General features: G+C 40.5%; 1 protein-coding gene across 5 annotated transcripts in view; it reads right to left on the bottom strand.

Annotated features, from left to right (window-relative positions):
- Window positions 1-13,098: 13,098 nt before the first annotated feature.
- Window positions 13,099-26,056, bottom strand: part of pcsk6 (proprotein convertase subtilisin/kexin type 6) — a 50,245-nt gene continuing 37,287 nt past the window's right edge. The window contains exons 18-22 of one of the 5 annotated variants that reach the window (XM_027004511.2): window positions 25,197-25,300; window positions 23,517-23,646; window positions 21,124-21,236; window positions 14,196-14,261; window positions 13,099-13,116 (exon numbers count right to left, since the gene is read on the bottom strand). In XM_027004511.2, the coding sequence (XP_026860312.2) occupies window positions 14,239-14,261; window positions 21,124-21,236; window positions 23,517-23,646; window positions 25,197-25,300 (370 nt within the window). In that variant the 3' untranslated portion in view covers window positions 13,099-13,116; window positions 14,196-14,238. Of the gene's footprint in view, window positions 13,117-14,195; window positions 14,262-19,054; window positions 19,704-19,988; window positions 20,134-20,899; window positions 20,954-21,123; window positions 21,237-23,516; window positions 23,647-25,196; window positions 25,301-26,056 lie in introns of those variants that run through there. The other 4 variants (XM_027004508.2, XM_035527224.1, XM_027004509.2 and 1 more) reach the window with 4 other exon arrangements.

Below are 26,056 nucleotides of genomic sequence, written 5' to 3'. Positions count from 1 at the left end.
AAGGACATGGACTTTTTAAAGGGGAGAAGTCTTTAAAAGTAAATTTTGATTTCAGGTTGACTTTAAATAAGCCATGAGAATGCATATCTTTGTTGGTATAACAATTACAATTAAATTAATTTATCCTACCCCTGATGCCCAGGGATGTAAGCACAGGTGAAATGCCATTCGTCAGAAAATGAATGTGTATTCCATATTCAGTTTTTCTCCGAAAAAATTGGACAAAGCCTACATTTTATTCAAGACGCCTATCATAAAGCCTATCATAATATAATCAAGAAGCCTATCATAGCCTATCACAAAATAATTTTTATTCAAGAACATCACAAAATCTACACTACGCATCAATCAGTGCATTACATTAGTGTGGTTATACATGAATGAAGCTAGTTTATGGATGCTTCGAATTGGTTATGTAATTGTATTGCCACATTACTGCACTAGCCATTAATGTATCTTGAATGCTTTATGCACATGCATTTATTCTAAAACATTACTGAATATTCTAGAGACAATTACACAAAGTTACACATCAGTCCAATTTGGGTGTGTTGTTTATTTGACTATGGGGCACGTGGCCTAAACAAAGAACTTGTCATGAACCCATGGTAATGATACCAAAAAGAGATGGCTGAAGATGGACTGGGCATGCTCACCGGAAGAATGCAATAACTCCAAAAACCACAATGTTGCCTATGGCTATTGGCACGTCATTGCTCTAGCGGTCAGCTGTCCAGCTCCGTTATCTGGCCCAGGCTAAATTAAAAAGCAAGGCTCCTTGGGCCTGTCATTCATGTGCTTCCTTATAGCTCTGGGTCATGGGTTTTTTGTTTTGTTTTGCCTTTTATTGCAAATTTATTTACAGTTAATGTACAAAACCAATTTAATATCTCTCTCACATGTTCATGAGATATTACAGTTGTTCACCCTGTATTTAAATCCTGACACCTTAATGATCATATTTTGATGAGAGTTTTTGGGGATTCTGCACTCCTAGTGCCCATCTTACCCATGTGATTTAAAATGCTAAGAAAGCACCTTCAGAACTTTTCGCTGTCGTGGCAAAACTAGCCCTAGCAACAGAAAGCTCACCATCAAAACCTGCCTATTGTTTATAAAGTGAAGCGCTGAACAATAAGTGAGGGTCTTGGAGCATCCTGTATGTGGTCCTGTCAGCACAATTGTTGAACAGGTAGGATGAGGAGCGCATGTTCTGCAGGAATGGGTCATCCTTCAAAGAACTTCTATCCAGCCCCACAACCTTACTCTCTATTCTACTATACATTTCATGCTGTGAAGCACTCACATAATGCAGGAGCACTTCATGATACACTTCAGATGGACTTCTACTCCAGACTCATCGTGGTTTTCACACAGATACAAATGATCCATAATCTAATAGCATTTCAAAAGACAATGTGTATGTGACTAGTGATCTCCATTATCTCTCCACCACACCACAGCTTGGGTCCAACTATCCTGTAGAGGGTGCAGAGCAAGATTTTCTTTATGCAGAGAACCACGCCATTGTTTTTTTGTCTGATCACCTCTTTGGGAAAGACTGTCATGATGAGGCTTTGAAATGTGTTCTAATGGCTGTCTGAAATGATCCAGCTCAGCAGATATTTTTGAGGTACTTGGATAGAAAGATTCACAAAAATTGTATGAAGATCAGAAATGTTATGGAATATATTACAATAGTAAAGTACAACCAAACCATAAACATCAAAGCTTACCACACATCACAACACCAATTGTAGTGAATGGAATTACAATTACATTATTAATGGATAAAATTTACTTTAATTGCTAATAACTCCTTACATTCCAGCAACCCACTGGTTGTTCCTCATTCTCACTCTATACTCTTGCATAATTACATATTTTTGATATTAGTTTTTGTAATGTCATTACTGAATATTTATTCTTCATAGCATACTTTAGGAGGAACTAAATAATAAGACTAGAGTTGAAGAGTTGAAGTGTTGTGTATCGGAGCCTGCAGCTGTATCATGCACTTAGTTTGTTGATATGCAGTACATCCTATGTTCACTATGTGAACTAGACTGTGATCTGTAAAACAAGAGGAACGGATTCTCATCAATACTATGACTAATATTTACAACTTCAGTTACAGCTAAGATATCTAGCAGAAGCTTCCAGATTTGTGGAAAAACAATGGACTCTGCGGTTTGTAGGATAAGTCTGATTCTTGTGATATTAATGGACTGTACTATGATGATTAAGATCAGATCACATTTTAGATATACAGAAGCTGTTTCTCACAACTGTATACTTGAACTAATTTAGAGCCTCTGTCAAAGAAGCGTTTGACTAAATAAAAAAAACTCAAGAAGTTCAATATTTAGCACAGAAAAGCTAAGCTATTTTTAACCTCACAAAAAATGTGGGAGAAGCCCAGTTTAGGAATGAAAATGAAAGAACAACAAGCTTTGGAAACAACTTCATTTTCCTAGTTAAAATGCGCTTAGTGCTTAGAAAACATGAAAGACAATTACACACAGAGAGAGAGAGAGAGAGCGAGAGAGAGAGAGAGAGAGAGAGAGAGACAGACAGACAGAAGTTAGGAGATGAGTACAGTCATGGCCAAAAGTTTTTAGACTAGCACAAATGTTGGTTTTCAGTTTTTTATTGTGGCATTTTGCATTAACTCTATATTATAAAGCGTGATCATATGAATTGCAATTGATTGCAAAGCCATTCCTTGCCATGAAAATTAACTTAATTACAAAGATTACTGCATTCCAGCCACTGCATTTCAGCCCTGCCACAAAATGGCCTATCATCATTTCAGTGATGATCTTGTTAGCTCAGGAGAAAGTGATAACGAGGACAAGGAAGCTCATATCACTCTGTCATGCTGATTAGAAGAGCAGACTGGTTGCTTTAAAATGGTGGAGTTGCTTGAATTTTTCTTCTGTTAACCATGGTTACCTCCTAGGAAACACTTACAGTCATCATTGCATTGCATCAAAAGGGCTTCACAGGTGAGGACACTGCTGCTTGTAAGATACCACCTAAATCAACAATTTATCGATTCATCAAGAACTTCAAGTCAAGAAGTTCAATTGCAGTGAAGTAGGCTTCTGGGTGCCCACGAAAGTCAAGCAAGTGCTAAGACCAACTCCTAAAGAGGATGTGGTTACGGGATCAGGTCACCACCAGTGCAGAGCTTGCTCAGGAATGGCAGAAGACGGTGTGAGTGCATCTGCATGCACAGTGAGGAGAAGGCTTTTGGGGGATGGCTTGGTGTCAAGAAGGGCAGCAAAGAAGCCACTTTTCTCCAAGAAAAACATCAAGGACAGACTGACATTCTGCAGGAAGTATAGGGATTGGACTGCAGAGGATTATTTTCTCTGATAAAGCCCCCTTCAGATTGTTTGGGACATCTGGACAAATGACTGTCTGGAGAAGAAAAGGTGAGCGTTACCATGAGTCCTGTTTCATGTCAACAGTGAGGCATCCTAAGACCGTTCATATGGTTTGCTTCTCATCCAAGGTAGTGGGCCTAAGAACACTGCCATGAAAAAGGAATGGTATCAAAACATCCTCAAAGTGCAACTTCTCCAAATGATCCAGGAGCAATTTGGTGATGAACAGTGCTTTTTCCAGCATGGTGGAGCACCATGTCACAAGGCAAATGTGATAACCAAGTGGCTCGGTGAACAAAACATTGAAATTTTGGGTTGAGAACCTCTGAGAACCATTGAGAACCTGTGGTCAATCCTTAAAAAAGAGGGTGGGCAAGCAAAAAGACATAAACTGTGTTCAACTCCAAGCACTGATTAGGCAAGAATGGGTTGCCATCAGTCAAGATTTTGTCCAGAAGCTGATGTCCAGCATGCCAAGGCGAAGTGCAGAAGTCTTAAAAAAGAAGTGTCAACACTGTAAATATTAAGTCTTTGCTTAAACTGGATATATTCATCAATAAAAAGTAAAAAAAAACCCAAAACAAACAAACAAACTTATGCAAAGCTTACAATTCTACTTCACTATACCATATAAACATCTGACAAAAGAATCTAAAAAAATAAAATAAAACATGCAGTAAACTTTGTGAAAACCAAAATGTGTGTCAGTCTCAAATCTTTTGGCCATGACTGTACACTCAACACATTCACTCTAAAATGAATGAATTCCCATGGATTTAAAAGAAGGAAAGGGATATGACACTAACAACTAGGCCTGCAGCACTCGCGTTTAGTCTCAGAGTCCACAATAGAGATGTTTTTCTGTTGTCTTAGACTTGTCTTACTTGTTAGTATTTGTAATTGGACTTATGTCAGTCTAAGCCACTGGTCTTTCAAGTTTCTTTTCATCCTTGATCAAAACACATTTGTATTGATTAACAAAAAAAAAGTAATTGTTTTGTATGTGTAGATTATACACCAAGGCACAGGTAGCACCCCTTAAAACATTGGTTTCATTTGATTTAGGCAACAGAATGAGAAAATTAGCAGTTTTAATTTTAACACATGCATTGAAACTGGCTACTCAAACCCGGCTTGATCAAGCACCAGGCCCAAACCACCTACCCCTTTAAGATCTGCTTTCTGCGTATTACTTAAATGAAAAGTCAACTTGATGTGTCATGTAACCCTGTCTGGGTAAAACAGACGTGCCCAGATCTGTCCGCAGGACTGCATAACGGCAGCCTAAGAGAGGCATTTTCTGAGTGCCACTCTACCACATACTAGGTAAGTTAGAGGTAGATATTATATGTTTAGCTGACAGTAAGGACTACAATAAACAGCTTGGTGTCTGTGAAGAGAAATTGTTCTCCTGTTAATCACGTTATTAGGTGAGTAGTTATATGGGCAGATTACAGAATGATATGACTGTCTAGCAGGAGCCTAGAGGTGGCATTTTCTCTGACTGACTGAAATATGTGTGGACACCAGATACATTTGATGGTATGCTGCATTTATTCGCAAACATACATATTTATAAGCTATCACTAGATAGCAGTCACATTATAATAGATCAATGACTTCTCAGATACTGCATTCAAGCACTTTGGAGAAAAAACTAAAATATAATCTGATTTTCTCCATTGCTGAAATGGATATACATGAGATCCAAGGGACTTCATGTTGTTGGAGAAATATTTTCCCACAATGCTTAACATGTATTGTTAGTTATGGCTACAGCTATCTAATGTGGAGAAATATTTGGAATGGTACACAGCAGACTATCTTGCAAGATAGCAGTTCTTTGAGAACCAATACATTTTCTTGAGCAGTAAGACACAGAAGACAGTTCAAATTCTAAGACTGTATTTGAAATGGCATACTGCATACTACTTCTGTAAGTAGCTGAGCTACAGGACCGATTGTGACCAATAATAGCATTCAGTATACAGCACATGACCAAAGTGAATTTCTGCAGTATGCCAAAGTCACAATGACATCATACTACTTTGGATACAATGTCTAATATGCAGGCAGAGAATACTGCATCCCATAATGCAGTGTGGTCATTTCCAATATTCCTTATAACAACAGATTTTCATTAACATTTAATCTAAAATATTTCATAGAAATGCCTGCAAAAGTACCACTGTTCTTTGGTGCGAGGCTCCCTTTGCTGTACAAGATTTGCAAACATGCAAACATACAGCATAGCAGTGGAAACTAGCAGTGTTTACTTATAATGTCACCTAGAGGTAGGACATATAAAGAAAAAAAAGCAGAGACCCTAGAATAGATCCTTGTGAGACACCATAGCTATCCTTGTTGTATGCTAAAAAGTCTCCAACAATCTGGTAGCAACCAACTAGATAAGATTTAAACCAGGAAAGAGATATTCCCCTAATCCCCACAATATTTTTGAGTGTATCTAGTAAAATGTTGCACTCAGATCAAGCAATATAAGCAAAGACACATAACCCTGGTCAGAAGCCAACAACAGGTCATTAATCAGTGCTGTCTCTGTACTATGATGAGCCCAAAACCCTGACTGAAATATTTCATATATCTAGTTCTGATTCAGATATGATTTTAGCCGCTGAGCTTTTTCTAGGATCTTGCAAAGAAATCGAAGGTTTGAGATTGGCCTGTACTTTGACAGCTGACATGAGTCAAGGTTAGATTTTTTTGATAAGTGCTCTGATTAGTGGTAATTTGAATGATTTAGATATGTAGGCAATGTACAAGAAGGAGTTTATTAAATTTAGTTCAGGTACGATTTCCTTAAGAAAGTTTGTGGGCAGTGAATCTAGTAAGCACGAAGAGGATTTTGAGCGTGAGATCAGAGATGTACGTTTTGCCTCTTGGATAGGTGTAAAAGATTCTAGAGTCCTTTTGGCCTGGTTGTTCTGATCTCTAAGTAGCTGACTGATGTCACGTTAATGCTATGAATGTTATCTCTTATGTGCTTAATTTTCTCATTGAAGAAGTTCATGAACTCATTACTACTATATAATATTGTAATCTGAGAAATGGTGTCTTACTATCTTACCATGTTTATCCGAGAAACAAAATCCTTAGTGTAGTATACCAGGTCCACAGCTATACTATATACACCTCTCATAGCAGTCAACAACTACACATAATAATGTGATACTCTTTCTGGTTAGCACTGCAAGCTCTTGGCACTTTGGTTTTGCACTTGTGTATCACCCATCACCACCTTCATGACTGAACTTACAAGTGTTAACAGATTCTGGTTGTGAGGATTCTGGGTTTCCCAGTATCTACTCAGAGCAGACAGGCAGCTGCAATACCACTAAACAACCCCTGTTAAGATTTATCTGTCCAAAGGATGAAATGACTGTGGAATAAGTGTGGTTAATCTTCATCCTGGCTTGCTGTTTCAATGCTTGAAAAGAAAACTTATTTTCTTACATCAAGTTTGTCACATACTGTCATTGAGAAGAAATGGCACTTTTTCAGACTCAAGAACTTGTGGTACAGCACAACTATAAACAGGTTTACACTGTTTACTGAGCAACACCCCATCTAAGTGCAAGTTAGTCTGTCTTATGAAGTCGCTGAGGTCTGGAAGAGGGACAACATGGTTGACTGGGCTCCAGCGCCAGACATTCTGAAAGCCCTGCAGTTTTTGAGCCTCACTGAGTTCGGAGAGCTTAGACTGGAGACGGCTCATGGAAGAGGGCAGTGCAGGTCATTTACTGACTGTATATGAGAGAGAGAAATAAAATCTCCAAAGTTGTTGCTCTTGATTAGCTAAAACTAGATGTTACCAGCATCACTAGCCAGTTTAGAAAATTAAACTTGCACATTTCCACTTGCTGTTCGCATTGTGATCATTAGGAGCCTTAAGCTTTCAATACCTGATAGCAATGTCAGCCTCACAGTTCCAATACAAAACCAAAGCAAAACGGATACCAAACATATCTGGACAGATCTGATACATGAGGCTTGTTGAATATTGGGGAAATGACTAAACTGAAGAACGAACTCTGCCACCACTGAGCTGTACCTAGCTGATTAGTCTTTACATGGTAAACAAATCCCAAACCATACTGGTCACAGTATACTACTAATGGTATTGCTGCCTATTACAAACAATAATCCTACTGGAGCACTCCTCACAACATACAACTGTTGACGACTGAAAAGGGCATTCGCCATTATTCTACATGTAGAGGTGCGGTACCTCAGCGTTACTGTGTATGCCATAGGTATTCAGAACCCTCAGCGTCTCCTGGAAGTGTGGGGTTAAAGTTCTCAGTGCTGAACAGGACTGCTACAGACTTGGTGGGACTCTTGAATGGACCTGCAGGTTTCAAATGTACAGGAAAGACAAGCACACCACAGAGTTTGTCCATCCCTTGATAGCTTTTAGCTCACATATAGCAGACTGAACTGAAAGATGAAAGGGATCTTTCTTGCAGATGAAAGGGGGTTTGCTTTGCAAACATTCTCTGTATTCTGTGGCTGCAAGAGGGTGGGTTGGGAAAATAATTATACAAGGAAGGGAGCGGAAAAAACTCAGCCCCACAACCTTACTCTCTATTCTACTATACATTTCATGCTGTGAAGCACTCACATAATGCAGGAGCACTTCATGATACAATTCAGATGGACTTCTACTCCAGACTCATCGTGGTTTTCACACAGATACAAATGATCCATAATCTAATAGCATTTCAAAAGACAATGTGTATGTGACTAGTGATTTCCATTATCTCTCCACCACACCACAGCTTGGGTCCAACTATCCTGTAGAGGGTGCAGAGCAAGATTTTCATTATGCAGAGAACCACGCCATTGTTTTTTTGTCTGATCACCTCTTTGGGAAAGACTGTCATGATGTTATGAATGTCTAGGAGAATTTTGCCCAGGTAGAGTGCCCCCAACTTCTCTGGAAAGAAGCGACACTGAAAGAGGTAAAAGTATTCAGATACTGTGATGGTGGCGGCACAGAGGGAGTGAGAAGTGAGGATGTAATAAAGTGCTCTTTATTTTCCATAAAGATAGCTGCAATACAGCGACAAAAGAAAACAAAACAGGCGTCAGGTTTGGATCAACGTTGAGCTCGGGCGACGCGTGCAGCTCCAAGGTCCACTAATGTGTAGCGCTGACATCAGGAACCTGTGGGCTTAAATAGTGAGAAAGCAAATAAGGAACAGGTGATTCATGTTGATATGCAGGTGATTGGGAGTGTGGCAGGTGTGTGGTGCGGTTCTGAGCAGGAGTGGGCGTGTCCCTCCTGCTGGATGACCAGCCTACCCTGACAGGTAAAACATGCGTATCTACCTCTTGTCTCACACACATACATACACACACACACACCTACCTACCTAACCTCCCTCCCTCCAGAACCATTACCTTAATTACTATCTCTTTGAATTTAGAAGAGTAAGTAGCTGAGCTACAGGACTCCTGCAGCAGCATCAGCAATGCACTGAAATGTAAAAGATATAAAAGTCAGAAACAAGAGTCAATTCAGCAAATTAAATAACAAGCAAAACCAGGTTGATCAAATTGAACTATACAGTCATTGTAACTACGATCTTTTATTTGCATCACGTTAATTTTGATAGTAATGGACAATGTTGTGCTACATGTGTCATATACCATTTCAAGAGATAAAAAGCCCAAGGAAATCTATTGACCACGTTTCCATATTTAAAAAGGAAAGTCAAGTTGGTCCATAATCCTTTACCATATTAAAAACTCCCACTCTACATCACAGGATGTCCAACAGGAAATCCAGTGCTGGTTACTGTATTGTTGACAGGCATGTGTATCACCTGCATGTGCTGGTGTGGTCTGCAGTCTTAACAGGGTCGAGGGTAGGATGTGAACAGAGCAGATGAGCTGGGACTCTCCCTCGCTCTGCTGTTGCTGCTGGGGGTCCAGGATCAGAGAGAGCAGAGCCTCCACTAGGTCCTTCAGCACACCAGGAGAGGCCTCCTGAGCCAGCTTACCAGCCAGGACCAGCCACACAAAGTATATAGTGCCTCTGTTATTATACTGTTATGTTACTGTTATGTTTACTCTGTTATATTACATTTTGAGTTGCTCCTACTGAGATGCCGTGGTTGTCTTAAGGCAGCACATGGCGCATGTGCTGCGTGAGTCACTTTACGTTAGCTAATGGAGGAATGTATTGCCATGCTTTGTGGATTTATAACCGTCTTCAGTTGTTTATGTCAATCTGTTTAAAAGTAAGTTGTTCAATACTTATATTACAGTAACGGACATTATACAGATTGTATTTCGTATGAGAGATGCCGTGAGCGAATGATCTTTGATGATGGTAATCAGATGCTAAATATAGATACCTATCTCTCCGAGCCCTGCTCTCTGACCGGAGTCTCCAGCTTCCAAGGCCCACCAAGCCGGCACACACTCTTTTTCTTTAGTGTACTAGAATTCTATTCAATGCAAATGCAGTTTTTATATTAAAAGATAGCAAAGGAGTAATACACCGTCACACAACACGGTTTTGTTGGTATTGCAACAGGGAAATGTACAAACAGTCATTTTATATTTACAGTTGTGTTCAAAATAATAGCAATCCAACATCAATAACTAGATCAATCACTGCTTTTGGTAGAAATTGTATTTCTACATGGCAAAAAAATGTACTAGGTGTGGTAGAATAATAAAAAACCAACTGCTGCTGATTCTGTGTAACTGAATAATTAACTAAAAGGGGTGTGTTCAAAATAAGAGCAGTGCGAAGTTCAATTAGTGAGGTCGTTCATTCTGTGAAAAAACAGGTGGCCCCTATTATATGATGAAAGCAGCAGATGTTGTGCATACTGGTTATAGTGCATTTCTCTCTAAAAAACTGAGTAAAATGGGCCGTTCCAGACATTGTTCGGAAGAACAGTGTACTTTGATTAAAAAGTTGATTGGAGAGGGGAAAGCATATAAAGAAGTACAGAAAATGATAGACTGCTCAGCTAAAATGATCTCAAATGCTTTAAAATGGCAACCAAAACCAGAAAGATGTGGAAGAAACATGGAAAACTCCATTTCAAATGGATTGAAGTAATAGAGACTCAGCCAATGATCAGCTCCAGGGAGATGAAAGAAGGTCTAAAGTTACGTGTGAATACTGTAACAATTAGAATATGCCTATGTGAAGCCAAGCTATTGGCAAGAAGCCCACGCAAAGGCCCATTGCTGCAAAAACAACATGTGCTGAAGAGGTTACAATTTGCCAAAGAACACATCAACTGGCCTAAAGGGAATTGGCGCAACATTTTGGGGACTGATGAAAGCAAGATTGTTCTTTTTGGGTCTAGGGGCCGCAGACAGTTTGTCAGATGACCCACAAACACTGACTTCAAACAACAGTACACTGTGAAGACAGTGAAGCATGGTGGCATAAGCATCATGAAACGGTTTTTCTCATACTATGGTGTCGGGCCTATTTATTGCATACCAGGGATCATGGATCAGATGGAATTCATCAAAATACTTGAAGAGGTAGTGTTGAATCATGCCGAAGATGAAAGGCCCTTGAAATGGATGTTTCAACAAGACAGGGACCCCAAACACACCAGTAAGTGTGCAACATCTTGGTTCCAGACCAAGAAGATTAATTTTACAGAGTGCTCAGCCCAATCTCCGGACCCTAATCCAATAAAAAACTTGTGGGGTGACATAAAAATGCTTGGCAAAACCAAGAAATGCAGAGGAATTGTGGCATGTAGTACAGTCGTTCTGGACTGGAATACCTGCTCACAGGTGCCAGAAGCTGGCCGACTCCATGCACCACAGATGTGAAGCAGTTCTCAGAAATAGTGATTATACAACTAAATATTAGTTTAGTGATTCACAGGAAAGCTCAATATTCAAGCATTTTTCAGTTTATACAGTAAACGTGTGAGTTTGTAAAGAAAAAGGCAGACACTGCAATTTTTTTGAACAACCTAATATTCCCTTTTCTTAACTTTACAAGTAACATGTGACCGACATTTTTGAAAAATAAAAGAGCATTCTGTTAAATAACTGGCATCAACCTTATTATTCACAAGGCTTGGAGAAAATAAAGTCAAATAATTCTTCCTGCAGATGGCGTGACCGCGGTGAGGAAACTCCAGCTGTTCTTTAAACCAAAAGATATTATCCTACCTAGGTTAGATAGCTACCTAGTTGATCATTAGCTAGAGTACTTTAACATAATGCTAGGTAGCAAGTAGCTATTTAGGTAGCTATATGGGTAGATAATACTTTTAGAGAAGCGTTAATGCTAACCAGCTGAATCGTGCTTTCCAAACCTATAAGAGAGAATAAAATTGCTCACCAATATCTACTTTCACATACCATAAATATCCACACACCAGTACAAAGCACAGAGCGAGTTTACTGAGCCTTATGCTAACATTTTTGGTCTGAGTAGTTTTATGCAGTCACTGTCATCCCCCATGATAGTGTGCTTTTGTAACTACACCGTCACAGTATCTGTACACTTGTAACGCTCAGTGTCACTGGCGAATGATCAATCTTTTTCCAGAGAAGTTGGAGGCATTCTACCTGGACAAAATTCTAGACATTCACAGATTCATGACAGTCTTTCCCAAAGAGGTAATTAGACAAAACCCAATGGCGTGGTTCTCTGCACAGTGAAAATCTTGCTCCGCATCCTCTACAGGATAGTTGGACCCAGGTGTGCCTGTATGTGTAAGTGAAGGTAGGAGCATGTCGTGACCATTTCTCAGTGTGTCGTTACTGGTATCTTAGTTGTAAGGACGGATGGTAAACATTCACTGTTACACTATCGTGGTCACATAAAATGGATAGACAAAAAGATATCCAGCTGTGACTTTTTTAAGTTTTTCCAATTCCAACTCATTACCTCTTGCAAGAAAGATAACATAGTTGTTTAGAAGAACAGGTACTGTATTTTTGAGTCATAATATTGTCCATAAAGTGAGGAAGACAATATGGGGACTTAACTAAATATTAGGTCAGAGCCTCCATTTTATAATAAAGAATAATTACATCTCTGTTTGGTGTTTTGATTGTTATGAAATGAAGTATGACTCTGCAAAAGGTTTGAACAAGTGACAAAGACAGATAAGAATGGGTCTTGTAAATATGTTTGGGGTTTAGTGCGTTTGTAAAGGTTAGGGAAATCCTAAACTGTAATAATTTAGGGCTTGGATTAAAACAGAGCATTATTTCCAAATTATGGTTCTCAAACATCTCTGCACTGCACACTTAGGTATTTTCCTTAGATATAGATATTTTGACAACCATACAAGAAGAACTGCACATAACTCTAGATTGAAAGTAAAGCATAACATACTTTATATACTGCTATAGCACTTAATTACTACTACAAAAGCAGCAGCCAAGATGCTTTTGTGTCACATCAGGTGCTAGAACTTAATTTTAAGATTTATACTAGGTCTACAAAAACATGAAATAAAAATTACTCTTCATCAGCTCAGATGTACCACAGTGTAGGGATCCTCAATAGCACATTCTTAATGATAATTAATGTAAAACTTTGGAGCTTGTATGAGGAACGGAAGGTGCTTATATGAAGACGCCCCTGTTAGATGTGAGGCAAAATGCCAGCGTGCTGCTGGTTGGGCTTGGCAGTGTAAATGGACCCCAGCTTTGGTTTCATTGGCAGCTTGCTGTCAGCACCCATGCTAAATATCTAAATGAAGAGGAAAAAATGGGTGAGTGACTGTGGCATTGAAGTGATATGTTATACACACTTTTTGTCATTGCTTTCGTAAGTGTTGTCAGCTATTGTAAGTTAATAAGTTGTAGAATGTGGATTCTGTGACAGGAAAAGAAGCAGTTTCTACCACTTTCCTCCCCTGAATTAGCACCGCTTCTTTCAGTCTGGAATTATGGCACAGCTAGTGCTGATTGAACTTAATAGCCAAATAACTGGCTACAAAACCTCTTCCACTCAGGTAGCTTTTTCATTCATTCTCTCTTTGGGCTACAAATTATGCAGTTAAGGTAAGGTTAAGATGTCGTTCCTCTGCTGACAGTTTAGTAAACTTTGCCTGGTGGGCAGCTAGGAGAATCCCTTGTTAATGAGCAATACCAAAGCACAGACTGATGTGGACTCACCAGTTTAGGGAGCCATTCAGATCCTATATGAGCATTCTCTGTTTGCCGAAATATGCTGCAGACTTACGTTTCTTAATACGGTTTCAGCACAAGCTAGCACGACTGCGTAATGTGGGATACATTACATTTCATTAGGGCATTATGCCCTGACTCCGTAACAGGTCTTAAAATGATTTATACACCTACATTTCCATATCTGCTAAACTGCATGCTCACTTGTTAGATTGCGCCTCTAGTCATCCTCCATTCAAATGTAGTCTAAGTAATTGTAACATTTACATGAACATTTTAATTAAAAATAAATTTAATGGAGACATTTAGAGACAAATGCTTTGCTTAAAGGCACACACTTAAAGGACAATGCTAACGCACGGAATTAGTTACAATAACCAAGAAGATAAACACATGCATTGTAAAACGAATTCGAAAAAAGAACCACATGGGGAACAGCAATGCCAGAGGGAGGAACCATGTCACAGAGTTAAAGAGTTAAATATGTATTCCTTCAGATTTAAACTTGAGTCATTTTCCCTCTTAATTAACTTTAGTTGATTTTAATAAACAAACACAAATAAATTTTAAATAATACAACTGTGTGCAAGAAAATTTCTATGAATAAATTAGTGTCTAACGAAGGCCTAATGGGCATACCTTTTCCAGTGTTGTGTAGTCCTGCATTTTTTGATTGTATTCTCTATCTTCTTCCTCCCAAGTTTCCTGAAGATAAGGAAATATAAATTGTAAAATTTGGAAAAAGGCTACTGTTAATCCATCATGACATGGTATAATAGTTAGGCTATGGACCTTTAACCTCTGAGGAGCTGTCATGGCATTTTTATGATTTTGTTTAAATCTAAACAGTTAACATACTTGCAATCAAACATCCAAAGTGCAATAAACACAATGACAGTGAAGCTTTGGTGCTTTATTTATAAGTTGGCTGGTCACGGTGATACCACTACTAGTGTCACCAGCAGTAAACTGCATACGCCAGTGTTCACTTGTTTTTAACAATGTTTCATTTAACTCAACAGAATGTTGTCCAGCATGAAATTAAAGGCATTTAATATTAAGAATTCAGAGCTCCGGAGCATTTGATTCACCTACTAGGAGATATGTTATAAAATATCCAAGCAATCAAATACATGTGCAAAATGATTAAATTATTCATAGTAATTCAGGAGTAGACTCGAGTACAAAAAATATTCTTTTGAGGTCTAGATTTAAAAAACATTTTTTTTAATTATTACATATGTTAAGTAAAAAAGAAGGTTCGAAAAGAGAAGTAGATGAGTAAGCTACCCTTGTTATAAATTTTGCTTCTGTGTTTTATTTCATAATCTTTGTATTTAACATCCTTTTAAATGACCCTGGAAGTCATACCCTTGTACCATAATCTTTCAGCCTGGGATATCACGATATTCAGCGTGTGACAGCAGTAAAAAAAAAAAAAAAAAAAAAAAAAAAAAAAAAAAGATCAATTACAATAAATTTGCATTTTTAATCTATTTGTATGTTCTGAAATAAAATGTTTAATTGCAGGCCTGGTCTTCAAAAATTTCCCTGATGCAGTACCCAATCTAGATGTTTTTATGGTTAGCCGTTAAAATTTTGACAAGTTCATAAAAAGAAAAGCGGATGTTGCTTGGTACAGATAATTAAGGTGGGAAAGGATGTTTGTATATCACCGCAGAGCAATATGCTCAGTTCAGGGCAGCTGTAAGCTAGGGGACGACTTAACAGATGTGTGCTCTGAGATTTATCGTGTAACCAAAGACTCATACATTCCTCCCAGACTCATCACCATATACAAGTCCAAAATTTCAGAGTGCAGCAAATCAGATGTTATAAATATAGAATCAACTCATAAACAAATATTAATGTCTTTGCACACTGTATTTACTCTTTTTCATTCTGTACTCATCTTCCACAATTCACTGGACTCTCTTTAAGGGTGTCCACTGTATTGTGTTCATTCATGACATGAATGAATGAAAGGCAGCTTTTTATTATTGCTCGAATAAATTAACAGGCCCTGCTACCATTCATTCACATGGATTTACTGGGGAATTATGCAATAACTGGTCATAAAGAAATACACAGGATTCTTTCTTTGCACTCTGCATTCTATGGAAAAAATTAACTGCGCAATCGAAGATAGGCGTTAGAAACATGCAGCATTTCTTCCTCTGGTGAAAAAAGTTGCCAGTCCTTTATTAATTCTTTAAGCCCTTTCTTCTTCATATTGTCAATTTATATCCCTTCCAAGCTCGGCATGCTTGTTGTTATCCGCTTCTTTCAAGTATGGATTTCAGCTGGTAGTCTTTTCCCTGGTAGCTTGTGCTTCCTTTACTTATCTAGGAAGGACTGAAGAACTCCCCGTTACACAGGCAGTAACACACAGTAATCAATATACTGTAACTTTTCCAGTGTTTAGCTATTAGTCATCTTATGTTATTATTTAGGCGTACATCAGCTGCTTGATTGAATAACCAAGGACGCCTTTCACTTATAGGTCTCCGTGGACCTCACTGTGGTGTCTTCACGCTGATAAATATCAATAGGGCTGCTACAGAGCCATTTCTAATAGATGTCATTTGGAGACAGCAGGAAGGCAGACATGGATGCACCTCTAACAAGATAGGTTCAGTGAAAGAAAGCAGGGAACTTTGAAAGAGTAAAGTTCTACGTCGACGCACCGAGCTAAACTAGACCAAAATTAGTATGAAGAGGAAGGATTTTAAAATAATAATAATAAAAAAAAAGTAAAACAGTCAAAAATCAGTAAAAACAACAGCAGTAGCTACAACAAAACAGCGCAAAATGTAGTTATAAATCTGACCAATGGGTGGAGCTCTTGGACAATAACATAAAATTTGTACACACATTCACAAACGTTCCTGACACATCACTGTCATATCTAGAAAGAACAATAACTACATTTATATATTACTATGTTTTTGTTCAAATTATGTAATCAGATTATTATTATTCTGACACACGTTCTTTCTGATATGGATTTCAATGGACAGGCTAAAATGAGCTTTTCGCCTAGTGTCGTTTACTCATCTAGGAATGACTTCAGCATCGTGTCACGGTATGATAATATTCACAATTTTGCTTTCTACAACAACAACAAATGTTTATGCATTTTGCACACTGAATCTAAACATGTTTTCAGATTTTCTTTATCACCCAATTGTTTTTGTTCAGTGTACTCATGTCATTATGTATAGTATGGAAAACTGGAGCCCCTCTGTGTTGACAGACTGCTGCTGTACACTGAAGAGGGATGTTCCTGAGGCCAAATATTTACAATATATGTGACAGAAAATGCATACAAACTCAGAATAAAAAGTACTATAAGCTCCACCTATTTTATTTTGGGAAGCAAAATAAATAAATAAATAATGTTTTGCCCAGTGTAATGTATATTAAGTTTCAAGTTTGGTTTATTTGTCACATACATAGTCATACACAGTATAACTCGCAGTGAAATGGTGGAGAGTGCTCTGTCCAAACTGAGGAAAAAGAAAACAGGGGTGCATAAAGAAATATATATTCTATAAATGTACAAAAATATATTAACAATGTATGTACAATATATGTATATTATGTTTATATACACAATGTACAATGTATATGGTTGTGTATATATATGTACACAATGTACAGAATGTACAGATCCATTTTGTAAAATGACATATTTACAGTTTTTATGTTACATGGTGGTAAATGAATATTATATATACACACACACAAACACACACACACACACACACACACACACACACACAGTTGTTACATGGTGGTGGTGGTCCCCACAGTTTATCAGTTTCCCTGATTCAGGGCCCGAATGGCCTGTGGGAAGAAGCTTCTCTTCAGTCTCTCTGTCTTGGTCTTCAGGGAGCGGAAGCACCTCCCTGACCTCAACAGAGAGAAGAGCCTATTGTTGGGATGGGTGGGGTCCTTCACAATCCTCCTGGCCGTGGTCTGGCACCGCTTGTGATGGTCTACAGGTCAGGAAGTTCCGTGTGAGTGATGCGCTCTGCTGAACGCACTACCCTTTGGAGTGCTTGTCTGTCCTGCTTGGTGCTATTCCCAAACCAGACTGTGATGTTCCCCGTGAGGATGCTCTCGATAGTGCAGGTGTAGAAGTTCCACAGTACCTTGGAGGGCAGTCTGAAGTCTCTTAGGCGTCTGAGGTGGTAAAGACAACGATGAGAAGGTAAAGACGAGCCTTCTTTGCCAGGGAGTTGGTATGGCGGGACCAGGACAGGTCCTGCGAGATGTGAACACCAAGGTACTTGAAACTATCTATTCTCTCCACCGTGGTTCCACTGATCCTCACTGGTTGGTAGAGCCGCTCCTGCTTCTTAATGCAATCCACGATCAGCTCCTTTGTCTTACTGACGTTTAGGAGGAGATTATTTTCCTGGCACCAGTTTTCCAGGTGTTTAATCTCCTCCAGGTAGGCCTGAGATCAGGCCCATGACAACGGTGTCATCAGCAAACTTGACAATGATGGTGGAGCTGGAAGTGGCTGTGCAGTCGTAGGTGTACAGTGAGTAGAGCAGGGGGCTTAGGACACAACCCTGAGGAGCTCCAGTACTGAGGGTGAGGGTGGATGAGGCACAGTTGCCCACCCGTACTGATTGTGGTCTGTCTGTTAGGAAGGTGGAGATCCAGTCGTATATACCTCACTACACACTTTCTCCAAAACTATTTTAATCACCTTTTTCACTAACTCTCCATAAAAGGTTAAGGTGGGATCATAACTTTAATTTAAAACTATTTTCATTGGCCTTTCAGAGAAAGGCCACTTCTAAATAATATTTTATAGGTTAAAAACATATACTTGGGTTTTAACAAGCAATAGCAAGCAAAACACTAAGAAAGAGCCACATCAGAGCTGGTGGTGAGTGGCTCTCGGGGCCCAGTCTGAAACATGCAGTGACTGAGGCAAGAGCAGCTGTCTCATCTCTCAGCGTGTATGTGTATGTCTTCGGTTCTTACATTAATCCTATTTCAGGACAGATCCAAACACCCCGAGGTTACTGGGTGTTACTCTGTTGTGCCAGATGCTTCTGGAAATACTTGAGAAAGTGTCCAAAACAATCACAAGAGGTTTAAAAATATTATAAATTTTAGGCTATTATCCAAGGGTAGGAAATGTGTGATTGAGCTAAATTTAAAAATAAAAATTTGGGTTCAATACCCCCATTACCAGGCCATGAATACAACCTCTGCTGTCATTTAGATCATTTAGGAGGACGTGATGCTCAATGAGTGGGCTACTTAACTTTCCAGGAAAACTTAATGAGCTCAGTGTTTGGCAATGCGAGACTTCCGGGAGCCAGAGGACAATTATTTACCAGCAAGAACCCAGACTCACATTCCTGGTACAAAAGGTCACTGAAAGAGTGATGTGTTTCACAAGACAGGGACAGTGTTTACAGAAAGACGAAAAACATGCAGGGGACATGCGGGCGGACATACACAGAGACTTGTTGGCGTCCACAGACAGGTTTATTCTGCCTTTCTTACATAAGGAATACTCCCACATAAGGAAGGAGTACAGACATGAGGAATCCTTCAGTATGTACAATATGTACACTTCCCTTCAGTATAATATTATTTTTTGTGATACACGTCAGTGATGGAAGTTTTTCAGACTTACACAACATTTGTTTAATGACATTATTGTTTGAAAGGAATAATCTTGCATAATTTCTAGGAGGTCAGTACTGGAAATGCGCTTATCAATTTGCAAGAATGTTGGTCCATAAGCTTATTACTTAAGGTCACATCCCTAGCAGTCTGTTTCATAATGATCTTTGAAGTGAAAATAAACAATCTATACATGTGCTATATGAGGTTTATAAAACAGACAATCTTAAAAATATATCTTATGGCAATCAAACAGCACCCTGTCAGGGTTTATTGAGATGAGGGGTTTGTTGTCTTTGAAACCACGGATATAATTGGTTTAAAATGTACATCAGATAACAGCTATATAAAAGTGTAGTCTGCCTTCCTCTCTTTTCTATTCATGTATCCTTTATCCTGCCAGTCGACAGGTTCTGCAGCAGAACTGGCGGAAGAGTTTCTTCTCACACAGCCGATTGAACTTCACCATCTCACAGAACACCTCATCCGCTGAGACAGAGAGAGAGAGAAAGAGAGAGAGAGAGAGCGGGTCCCATTCACATCACCCACATTCAAGAAGTATAGCATGAGATGACCTCCTCTGGGCACAACAGTTGATTTTCTCTCCATCTCCACATCCCATCTTATCACTTGACACACTATTCCTGCAGTGTCCGGATTCTTACCCAGCCATTCCCCTGGGTCTGTGTGAACCTCTAGGTCTTCTGATCCTCCTCCTACTTCATAGAACCCCTCTTAAGCTGCAGTCCCACTAAACTCTAAATGCCCTCTGACCTTTTGTGCTGGTTCACATCATCTGTGCACCGGGAGGGCCAGAGGTACGAGCTATCCCACAGCAATGCTCCTTTTCCCCGTTTGGCCCCTGCCTCCCTTGCCGATGGTGGGTCAGCACTCGGCCTGTTGCTGGTGTTGCAGAAACCTGAAGAAATGAGGGCTTCTGGGGTCATGAGGGATGATGTTCACTCATAGCGGCCTGCTAAAGCCGTGACCTCTCACACTCGACCAGATCTCTTTGTCCTGCCCAGTGTGTCACTCATTCACTGTCATGGCTCCAGTTTCTCTCTCTCTCTCTCTCTCTCTCTCTCTCTCTCTCTCTCTCTCTCTCTCCAGGTTTCTTTGTCCTTTTTATGTCCCTCTCTCCCTCTAGTCCTTTTTCTGCTTCTCTCTCTCTGTGTCTCTCCCTCACTCCCTTTCTCTAATGAGAGGTCCTCTGAGCCAAAACCGTGGTGGGTCCCAGCTGAGACTTGTGCAACCCAACTTCGCTAGCGAAGAACTAAAACCTGAGGGGCCTCTAAAAGCTCTCTGGCAAAGGAGTCTCAAGCCAAACTGTAAAAGTGAAGTGTGGAAGCGTAGCACGACATTGCAACTCACCTGTGCCAAGCTCATAGAGGCCCCCAGGCTCAGCTCTGCACCCTCAAAAAGCCCCTCCCCACCTACCTCCCCACAATGGCTACAGAACCAAAACTTTATGAAAGACCTACGTTCTCAACTATTTCACCAAACTGGATGACAGAACCACATGGCCTGTCGCCTCAGTGAGCCTGGAAACTTCAGATCATGAGGAGTGTGGATGTAACTGCAAAAGGCTTCATGAGCTATGGCACTGTAAATGCGAAGAAGCACATATGTTCATACACTAAAGGACGCTTACTCCACATCAACCACAAAAGACTATACAGTGATACCTGGCACACTGCTTAGACATGACCATGCCATGGACAGCCTCCTGTCTGAGCTTTCTTCCCATTTGTAGGTTATTCCAAATGAGGGAAGAGGTCCAGGATCCCAGTGAGGAAGGGGGTCCAGGAGCCCAGTGAAAGAGGGGTCAAGGAGCTCAGTGAAAGAGGGGTCCAGGATCCCAGTAAAGGAAAGAAATCAGTGCAGCCAGGCAGGCCGTGCATGCACCTACCATTGTTGCAGGTGGCACTGACGATACACGTGCCGTCGACCAGGTTGTAGCCGTTCCTGCACTGAGTGCAGCTTGCACCAGGCCCTTGGCAGTTCCCACAGTTCTCCTCACATCTGGAAATGGAACCACGGCAACAAAAAAAACAACAACACAGACACAGAAGCACATACATTCGATTACTTGTGAAAAAGAGGAACCTGCCCACCCACTTTCCCACCCCCACTACATCTTTTTTTAAGCTCCAAGAAGTGAAGTTTTCTGAAATTAAAATGCCTGTTTTTGTGTGGATGGAGAGAATAAGGCAACAAAAGGGCGTCATCATATGAATATGTATGAGGGCAGCGGGCTGTCTGGTCCTGGTGCACTCAAGCAGCTCCAATGAAAGTCAGCACTCAGCATGATGCAAACATACACATGCATACATACATAAAAAGGCAGTAAGGGGATAAAACTGCAAACTGAGTATTGAAGGCACAGAGCTGAAGCTGGATAGTTCCATGTGCCCATCGTTTAAAGGAATAGGTCACCAGAACGCTACCATTTCTAACAATGTATTAATGCTACCAGGGGTGAGTTGGCACTTTGGTAAGTGGTAAGTGGTGCCTGTTAGCTGTCTTTCACTGCTTGCTTCTGAGGACGTTTATCTGAGTAAAGGACATTTAAAACTCAATCCTGAGCCAATCTTGAGGTTAACTTGGTTTACATCTGAAAAACAACAATGACACTATGACATACATACAGTTAAGAAGTTGAGACTTCCCCACCTTTTAAACAAAATAACTTCCAAAAATAAAACTTGCTTATTTTTATTTATTTATTTATTTTTTTAAAAATGGAATTGCAATAGGCTGTATTGTTAATGATCACAGCACAGAATATTAATTAATGATGAATTTTGCTGAAATGCAAATTTTTGGGCATGGGGTTGAGTCTTCAGGACAGAGACGGGTCTGTTGGAACAGACAAAAGCATTCAGTAACTAAACTGTGAAACACCAGGGAAGGCAGAGAAACAGCACACTGGAGTAAAGACCCGGAAGCAGACTCTAAAACTTAACATGGCAAGTGACCCTGGTGCACCATGCGAACCTGCAACATTCATCCCAGGTCCCAGTTGTGAGGTTTTCAACAATGAAAATCTCACAGATAAAGCCAAGGAAAATCTGCAAGGAATTCAGCATTTCACAGATCCTCAAGGAGAAAGAGGTGATAACTGCACAGCGACCCCCTAGAAGTCTTGCCACCTTTCAATGGGCCTGAGCTCCAGAGAGGCTTGATCAACAACAGGAAATAAACGGATTCAGCAGTAGGAAATAAAGCCTCGTTCAGACAAGTTTGGCATTTCCATCAGCGAACACTCTTGGCTCGTGACCCTGGGGAACAGGTGCGCCTTGCACGCTGCGTTTGTCACTTCCACAGCAGAACATGGTTTTAACTAATGCCCTGCGCTCTTCCCCAGGGTCAGACTTTACTTCGATTTTATGGCTGTCTGCTCTCATCACCTCTACATCCCACTGCGACCTACACACATGCACAAACATAAAAATAAATAAAAAAATACACACACACACGCACACATATACACATCCAACCCAGTCATCCAGCCAGCCAACATTCTCAGTTCTTCAATGAAGTACCTGTTGGTTCTATGACCTTCTTTAAAAGCATCTATTTGCTTTGGACAGCTTTCATAAAGCACCAGTCCCAAGATTTATAAGGGAGTGGGAAGGAGCAGCCCATAGTGACCCATTAGCGAGGTGAAAGTGCTGTAAATTCAGCCCCTGCTGCAGGAAGTGGGGGAGCTCTGTTTGCATTACCCCTGTTGTTCCTCTCAGATTTCTTAGCATTGGAGAACATGAAAGGAAGAAGAAAAACCATAAACAAAAGATGCAGTGCATAAAGCACAATAACGTGACTGACAGGCTATTGTTATCAAAAAATGAAGGGAACTGTAGACACTATAGATGGTGTCTGTTTCTTCCTCTTCTCTCTGCCTCTCATTTTTTTAATTGCATGATCAGTATGTCTGTACCACTGTAGCCAGCTCAAATCTGTAATTAGGCACAGATGTCCAGGGAGAGAGAAATAGACAGAAAGACAGGCAGAAGCTGTTTGTTGGTGACTCGAGTACAAATGACAGACCTTCTATAAATCAAATAATTATTCATTCCTTTTCTAAACCGCTTAATCCAATTCAGGGTCGCAGGGGGCCAGACTTTCCCCAAATCCCAGTATCAGGCTAGCAGAACAACCAGCATTTAGAAAACAAGCTACAAACTGCTGCCACTCCTTAAAACAAGCTGCAAACTGCTGCCACTCCTTAAAACAAGCTACAAACTGCTGCCACTCCTTAAAACAAGCTGCAAACTGCTGCCAATATGTCCTTATACGCACTTGCAACACATCCTCTTTAGGAACTCTGTTTTCTCGCACTCGTAGTATCCGGCAGCACATTTACGGACACACCGCCACTCCTGGAGCAGGAAGTCTTGGGCACAGTGGATGCACTCCTTCATGCCTGGCCCTGTGAGGAAGAATGTATAATTGAAACTATCGTTAAAAGTATAGTTGACGTTGTTGTTTTGCTTTTTGAAGCACCTGAACCTGTATATTTCCTGAAACGGATTAAGATCGTGACTAAGACTTAACATGTATTTAACATAGCTAATTGTGTTATTAATAACATAGCAATTCTGCTTAATTAGTACATTATCAGTACATTTTTATACATTTTACTGAATGTATAAAGTACAGTGGAGAATATACACATCAAGATATAGTAGGGTCTTGGAAAGGTCACTTTTTTGGTTGATTAAAAGAGAGCTGCTTTATCTCTCTGGGAGGAAAAAGTAATAAAGCCCTTGTAAGCACAACAGTGAAACCGCCAAATCACACACAGACACACACCCACCCACACAACATACACCTACCAATACACAGCTTAACAGAATCCTCCCTTTGTACTCTTAAGCAGTGACTTTTTGGGAAGAGCTCTGTCTGAGCTAATTAAGCCATACACTAACAGAATGTTATCTCATTAGAAACACACACACACACACACACACACAAAGTGGTTAACTCTGTCATCACACTCAGTGCTCAATAGCATCCTCCATGCACAGACTCAGGGAGTGAAGCGCATCCCTGAGACCATCCTTGAATCTCCAAGGCAGGCGAGTCACTCCTGCTAATTAAATCGTAGAGCTGGCCGCAGAGGGGGTGGAGGGCACAGGGCTCCGGCAGGCAGCTCAGGTGTCACAGGGGGCCCTAATCAAAGCCCTGTGTTTAGGATCATCCAGGCCCTAGTGACAACTTCATCGTCGTCTCAGGAGAGCGACACAGAGCTGATTTTTGTTGCAGGAGCATGCAGTGCTAATTTTAGCAGCTTTACAGCCAAAACAAAAATGCTTTTTTTCCTCACATTGTTTTCAATTCCAGTGTTTTGCTCTTATAATCAACTTCAAAGTAGTAAAAGAACCCACTCTGTTTTGTGACCAACACAATTCACTGCTCTTCAGTCTATTCATTACCTGCCATTATTTTTTAATTGTTATCGACAACACAGTTCTCATGCAAATATGTGATTTATTTAAAGTCAGCTCTATACTACATAGGATAGTCACTGAAAAAAAAAACAGTTGCCACACAACAGAGGCAACACAGAAAATCTTTTGCTAACAAGCTCCCCAACAAGCTAGCTAGTCTGAATGTCAGCAAGGTAACTCCATGGCATGTCCTTATTGAAAACAATGACTGACTGATATGAGTAAAATTTTGTGTAACCATTTTGCACCACTCTAGACATGGAAATAGCCCTGGGCATCACCAGGCTCACAGCAGACTAGCATATTGCCAGTGTCCACTGCTCAACCGCTGCTAGGCTAGCCACCTTGCCTAACACAAGACACGCTGCTTCAGCAACCTCCCTGTCAGAGCTCAATTCTACAGCCAGCAGCTGCATTTCGGGCAGAGAGGGAAAATAGGTGCGGTTCCAGACTAGTTTGCATGCCACCAGAGTCTACTGCATGAAACCCGAACTGTTCCGTTCACTGATCAGAGAGAGTAGAGTGACACCTGTGCAGGTGGAGCAGGACATGTGGCAGGGGCTACACTTCATTTCCTCCAGGTTAAAAAAGGTCCCATTGACACACTCCGGAACACAGGTCATTCCGGCTAAGCTACAAGGAGAAGAGAGAGAGAGAGAGAGAGAGAGAGAGAGAGAGAGAGAGAGAGAGAGAGAGAGAGAAAGATAGATAGATAGATAGATAGATAGATAGATAGATAGAGAGAGAGAGAGAGAGAGAGAGAGAGAGAGAGAGAGAGAGAGAGAGAGAGAGAAAGGGGAACAAGATGGGAACAGCAAGTTATCTTCTGACTGATGTCACTGTGTAAGGATGGAGTTATCTTGTGACTGATGTCACTGTATAAGGATGCCAGTAATCTAAATGAGCACCGCCTGCTGCACTCTAGGGGCTTTTAGCTTCGGCTGAAAGAAGAACATGTCTACGGTGGCAAACCGGGCCCTTGGGGGTCAGCGGTTTGAAAATGAGAAGTCAAACATAATCTGAGCTGCGTGAACAAGCTTTCAAGTCCCTTTCATTCCCACTATGCCAGCGTGAAGGCCTCAGGAGCTCAGTGGCCTCAAAGCTCAAAGGCCTTAAAGTTTCCACAAACTACCTCAGTGCCGCAAACGAGAACTTGTGAAGTGAAGGAAAGGCTCTGGGTCTCTGAAGCATACAACAGGAGGGAATGTGGACACTTGCGCTGCATGGAAGGAAAAGCAAGGGCTTCTTTTTTTTTTTCTTTTCGAGGCTGAAACTTGAGCTGATGCCTCCAGACAGGACAAATGGCAAAAGAGAAAAGGCAGATAACGATGACCAGACGTACGCTAGACAGTCAGTCAGTGAAGAGCTGGAAGGCTGTGATCATGTGAT

This window comes from Electrophorus electricus, chromosome 1 (assembly GCF_013358815.1).
Source record: "Electrophorus electricus isolate fEleEle1 chromosome 1, fEleEle1.pri, whole genome shotgun sequence".
Classification (NCBI taxonomy): Eukaryota; Metazoa; Chordata; class Actinopteri; order Gymnotiformes; family Gymnotidae; genus Electrophorus; species Electrophorus electricus.
The sequence above is the reverse complement of the archived record's forward strand: the minus strand, read 5'-3'. Positions and strand labels throughout refer to the sequence as shown.